The sequence below is a fragment of the Apteryx rowi genome, unplaced genomic scaffold (genome assembly GCF_003343035.1).
Source record: "Apteryx rowi isolate R43461 unplaced genomic scaffold, aptRow1 scaffold_610, whole genome shotgun sequence".
Lineage (NCBI taxonomy): Eukaryota > Metazoa > Chordata > Aves > Apterygiformes > Apterygidae > Apteryx > Apteryx rowi.
In genome coordinates this window covers 504,324-510,134 of record NW_020450884.1, presented here as the reverse complement: position 1 = coordinate 510,134, position 5,811 = coordinate 504,324, and the positions used below count along the sequence as shown (strand labels likewise).

Sequence of the window (5,811 nt, the reverse complement as noted above, 5' to 3'; positions counted from 1 at the left end):
CCATTGCCCAGTCCCTGGTGCCCTGCGCCCATCATCCAGTGCCCAGGTCCCATTGCCCAGGTTCCAGTGCCCATCGCCCAGGGCCCAGTGCCCATGACCCAGCCCCTGGTGCCCACTGCCCCATGCCCATCGCCCAGTGCCCAGTGCCCATCGCCCAGCCCCTGGTGCCCAGTGCCCATCGCCCAAGGCCCAGTGCCCATCGCCCAGTCCCTGGTGCCCTGTGCCCATCGTCCAGTGCCCAGGTCCCATCACCCAGGTCCCAGTGCCCATCGCCCAGTCCCTGGTGCCCTGTGCCCATCGCCCAGTGCCCAGGTCCCATTGCCAAGGTTCCAGTGCCCATCGCCCAGTCCCTGGTGCTCAGGTTCCATTGCCCAGTCCCTGGTGCCCTGCGCCCATCATCCAGTGCCCAGGTCCCATTGCCCAGGTTCCAGTGCCCATCNCAGTCCCTGGTGCTCAGGTTCCATTGCCCAGTCCCTGGTGCCCTGCGCCCATCATCCAGTGCCCAGGTCCCATTGCCCAGGTTCCAGTGCCCATCATCCAGGGCCCAGTGCCCATCACCCAGCCCCTGGTGCCCACTGCCCCGTGCCCATCGCCCAGGGCCCAGTGCCCATTGTCCAGTCCCTGGTGCCCTGTGCCCATCGTCAAGTGCCCAGGTCCCATCGCCCAGGTCCCAGTGCTCAGGGCCCAGTCCCTGGTGCCCAGGGCCCAATGCCCAGGCCCCAGTGCCCATCACTCTGTCCCTGGTGCCCATTGCCCAGTCCCCAGGGCCCAGTCCCTGGTGCCCACTGCCCATCACCCAGTCCCTGGTGCCCAGGTCCCATTGCCCAGGTCCCAGGTCCCATTGCCCAGGTCCCAGTGCCCATCACCCAGTATCTGGTGCCCACTGCCCAGTCCCCAGGGCCCCTTTGCCCAGTGCCCATGACCTGACACCCATGGCTCCACGTCCAGCGCCCACTGCCCTGCGGCCACTACCCCATGCCCAGCCCTCCTTGCCCAGGGCCCAACACCCAGTGCCCAGTCCCCGTTGCCCCACGTCTTTTGCCCAGTCCCCATTGCCCCATGCCCAGTTCATGTTTCCCAGTGCCCATTGCCCGCTGCCCAGGTCCTGATGTCCACTCCCCACTGTCCGTCGCCCAGTCTCCCCTCCCAGTGCCCAGTCCCTGTCGCCAGTGGCCCTAATATCCCGTGCCCAGTTCCCCCCGTTGCCCAGTGCCCAGTCCCTGTTCCCAGGTCCCATTGCCCTGTTGCCCAGTGCCCATTCCCAGTCCCTGTTGCCCGCTACTCAGTGCCCCTTGTCCCGTTTCCTGTCCCCATTGCCCTTGCCCAGTCCTTTTCCCAGTCCCCATGGCTGCGTTGCCCATTGCCCAGTGACCATTGCCCCTCGCCCCGGTCCCAGTGCCCGTCAACCCTGCCCAGTCCCCATTCCCAGTCCCCGCTGCCCCGTTGCTCCTCACCCAATACCTGTTCCCAGTCCCCACCGCCCCATTCCCAGGACCCATTGACCCTGCCCAGTCCCTGTTCCCAGGACCCATTGCCCCGTTGCCCAGTGCCCGTTGCCCCATTCCCAGTGCCCATTGCTCCATTGCCCAGTGCCCATTCCCATTCCCCGCTGCCCCGTGCCCGGTCCCCAGTTCCAGTCCCTGSTGCCCCGTCCCTGGTGCCCCATCCCCATTGCCCCGTGCCCAGTTCCCGTCGCTCCGTTGCCCCRTTCCCAGTCCCCGGTGCCCCGCGCCCGCCGGCACTCACCCAGCACCTTGAGGGTGAGGCGCCCCTCGAAGTTGCCCATGGGGAAGGTGATGAGGTGGCACTCGTAGTCGCCCTCGTCGCCCTGCACGGCGTTCTTGAGGACGATGGCGCCGTCCTCCAGGGCACCGGGCGCCCGCCGCAGCACCCGCCCCGCGTAGGGCTCCTGCACGTGCTCGCCGTGCTCCAGGTTGAGCACGGCCACCTCGGCGCTCTGCCCCGCGGGGCCCTGCTTCAGCCACGTCACCTGCACCACCTTCTCGCCCTCCTGCGCCCGGTAGCGACACGGCAGCACCACGTCCTGGCCCAGCACCGCCGTCACGCTGCGCTCCACCTCCACCACCCCCGAGCGGCAGCCTGCGGGCAGCCAGGGTGGCAACGGCGCCGCGGCACACACTCGGGGGCGCGCGCAAACGGCCACGCATGCTCGGGCACGCTCATGCACACTCGTGCACGCTTGCACACGCTTGCGCACTCACGAACATTCATGCACGCGTTGCCATGCTCATGCACGCTTTGGCACGCTCGTGCATGCTTGGATACGATCCTGCAYGCTTGTGCACACTTGCAGATGCCTGGGCACGCTCACACACATCCACACACACTTGGGCACACTCCTGCATACTTGGACACACTTGCACGCATCCATGCTTGCTGTGGCACGCGCGTGCATGCTTAGGCACGCTTGCGTGTGCTCAGGCACGCTGACACACATCCCTGCACGCTTTGGCATGTTCATGCATGCTTAAACACACTCGTGCATGCTCACACACATCCCTGCACGCTTTGGCATGTTCATGCATGCTTAGACACACTCACACACACTTGTGCACGCTCACACACATCCATGCACGCTTTGGCATGTTCATGCATGCTTAAACACACTCACACACACTTGTGCACGCTTACACACATCCATGCATACTTTGGCGTACTCATGGGACACACTCACACAAACCTCTGCACGCTTTGGCATGCTCCTGCAAGCCCATGCACATCCTTGCACGCTTTTGCATCCTCACACATGCTTGGGCACAGTTCTGCACACTTTAGCATGCCTGGGCAGGCTCATGCACACTTGGACAGGCTCACACGCGTCTTTGCACACTTTGGCATTGTCATGCCTGCTTGGGCACRATTCTGTACGCTTGGGCATGCTCAGGCACACTTGGGCACGCTTGCACATGCGTGGGCACCCTCATTCACACATGAGCATGCTCGTGTGCATCCAAGCGTGCTTGGACATGCTCACGCACACTCACGTATGCTCGCCTGTGCTTGGACACACTCGTGCACACTCACATGTGCTTGGGCACGCTCCTGCCTGCTTGGGCATGCTCGCACGCGCTGGGACACACTCACATTTGCTTCGGCATGCTCGTGCACGCTTGGGCATGCTCACGCTTGGGTGTGCTCACACATGCTCATGCACGCTCATACGTGACTGGGCACACTCAGGCACGCTAGCATGCGCTTGGGCATGCTCACACATGCTTGGGCACACTCACGTGTGCTTGGACACAGGTGGGCATTCAGACAACCGCACTCTTGGGCTTATCATACACACTGGGGCACACTTGTGTATTCTCACACACGCTTGTGCGCACTCACGCATGCTTGGAAGCACTCCTGTATGCCTGCGTGTGCTATGGTCTCATGCACACTTATRCACACTCACACATGCTTGAACATGCTCATACGTTTGTGCTCACACACAGGTGTGCTCATATATATATATACACTCAGGCATGCTTTCAAGTATGCGTGTGCACACACACCTTTGCACACTTGCACATGTCCCTATAGGATGCTTGCACATGCTCACGCACTTGCACACATAGGCGCACATGCACACGCTTCCACATCACGTGTCTCACGCCCACCCGCATCCAGATGCGCACCCTCGCACACGCTTGTGTGCGCACTCCTGCACAGGGGGATGCTCACGTCAGCCGACCCCCTCCGCAACCCTCCGGGCCGCGGGAACGGCCCTATCCCCCAAGGAGCATCAGGAGCCCAGGCGTCCGGGCCCGGCTCCCCCCACCCAGCGCGGGCGGGCGAAGGGCAGGGCCGGGGCACCCCGCTGAGCCGGTCGGCCCGGCCGCAGCCCGCGAGCCGGCGAGGGCGTGCGGTGACGCCGGGAATGCGCCTGCCTCCGGCGAAGCGCCCGGGCCGGAGAGGCCAGCTAAACCGGCCCGCTCGGATGCCGGGGCCCTGCCGCGGCTTGCGAGGGATCCACTCCCTTGCACCGCGCCGCCTCCCACGTCCCACCCGGATCCAGCACCCCGGGGTGCTCCGAGCTGCCGGCCGCGGGGGCACCCAGACTCGCTCCGAGCACCCGGAGCACTGGGTGCTAGCTTGGCCCCCTGCAATTTACCCTTAACTCTGCCCCTTGGCCAGCTGGACGGCCCCGGAGCCGCACTGGGGGCTTCGGAGCAATGCTTTTAATTAAAGAGCGCTAATTACGCGGTGATTAGCCACCAGATTAATTAAATAATTGCCAGGGCCACAGCCAGGCCATTGCTCACAACCCAGCTGCATCGGAGCCTCGGCAGTCCGAAGCCGGCAGCGGGAGTCGGGGCACGGCGCTGCCCCGTGCCTCGCTTTCCCCCGGCGCAAACACGCGCGTCGCCCGCACACGGGGCGCCGGAGCGGCCCGGGGAGCGCGTGAGTCACGCCGAGGCCCCAGCGCCGCGCAGGACGCCTGGGCCCCGGCGGCTTGGCGGGCAGCCAGCGCCCGCCGCGGGGCATCTCCACCCAAACGGGCTGACTCCGGAGGAAGGAACCGCGTGAGAACGGAGCCGGGAACCGGCTCGACCGGCTCCACGCGGGGTCACTGCCTTTAACCCTCCCGGCGCGGCGGCAGCCCCGGCCTGCTCCGTGCCTCAGTTTCCCCTCCTGCCCAGCGTGCAGATGTGGTGGCACCCCCAGCCTGCTCCGTGCCTCAGTTTCCCCTCCTGGCCGGCACACAGACGTGGTGGCACACGGGTCGCACACGCACAGCCCTCGCCACCTTCGCCTCCTTGCACACGTGTGCACGCGCAGCGGCACGGCCGGGGCCTCCCCGTCTCGCCAGCACGCCTCGCCCTTGCGTGCGCGCCGGCCCGCTCCTTTGCACACGTGCACGCGTGTCTCCTTCAGGCACACGCATGTGAACACGCAGTCTCGCCCCTCTTCCCCGCACGCGCGGGTACAGCCAGCCATGATCACACCCACACGCACGCGCGTGCAATCACAGCTCCGAGGACACTGTCACGCGTGCGCACGCTCCCACCGTGCGCACTAGCATGTACGCACTTCTCTCACATGCATGCACACGCGTGCACACGTGTGTCTGTGAACACACACACACACACTGAATTTCCATTTCGTGCACACACACGTGTGCCCGCACACTTGCACACGCACACCCTGCTCTGTCACGCATGCACACGCGTGCCTGCACCCTTGCACACGCACACCCGCACCCTTGCACACGCACACCCTGCTCCGTCATGCATGCACACGCGTGCTCGCACCCCCATGAGCGCACGCACGTGTGCTCACACACACTCACACGTCCCCCTCTCCCTTGCACACGCGTGACGCCCCCCCGTAGCCCCCGCTCGCCGGCAGCGCCCGCGCTTGCCCCCGCGGCGCCGGCAGCACCCACCCGACCGGTCGGGGTGCCGGGGGCCAGGGTGGGTGCAGGCCTGATGCCGGGGGACGGGCACGGCACCCCGCGGCCGCCCTGGTTGTGTCACGGTGGGACCCAGGGTTTGGGGGGGGGGGGGCGAAGCACCCTGCTCCCGTGACGTCACCCGCTGCCCCGGGGCACCCGGGCCGTTCCCACGGGGCCCCGGACGCCTGGGCCCACCGGTCCCCCCCACTGGCTGGCTCTGCTCCCCGCAGCCCTGGGTTCGTGAGGGGAAACTGAGGCACGGTGGGAGAGCAGGGGGCCCTGCCGCCCCCCCCCCGGCCCCCCAGCACCCCTGGGTGCAGTGCCCAGGCTTGGGGGCGGTCAGGAGGGAGCCCAGGCGTCCGGGACCTCCTGCCAGCCCTGTCTCCACGGGGGTCCCCCCAGTGGCG

The 5,811-nt window shown here is 66.3% G+C and overlaps 1 protein-coding gene across 1 annotated transcript in view; it reads right to left on the bottom strand.

Moving 5' to 3' along the window:
- NECTIN4 (nectin cell adhesion molecule 4) overlaps window positions 1–3,139 on the bottom strand; it is a 13,132-nt gene extending 9,993 nt beyond the window's left edge. Inside the window, exons 1-2 of the mRNA XM_026083700.1 lie at window positions 3,106–3,139; window positions 1,747–2,139 (exon numbers count right to left, since the gene is read on the bottom strand). Coding sequence (XP_025939485.1) covers window positions 1,747–2,139; window positions 3,106–3,139 — 427 coding nt within the window. The remainder of the gene's footprint in view (window positions 1–1,746; window positions 2,140–3,105) is intronic.
- Window positions 3,140–5,811: the final 2,672 nt, after the last annotated feature.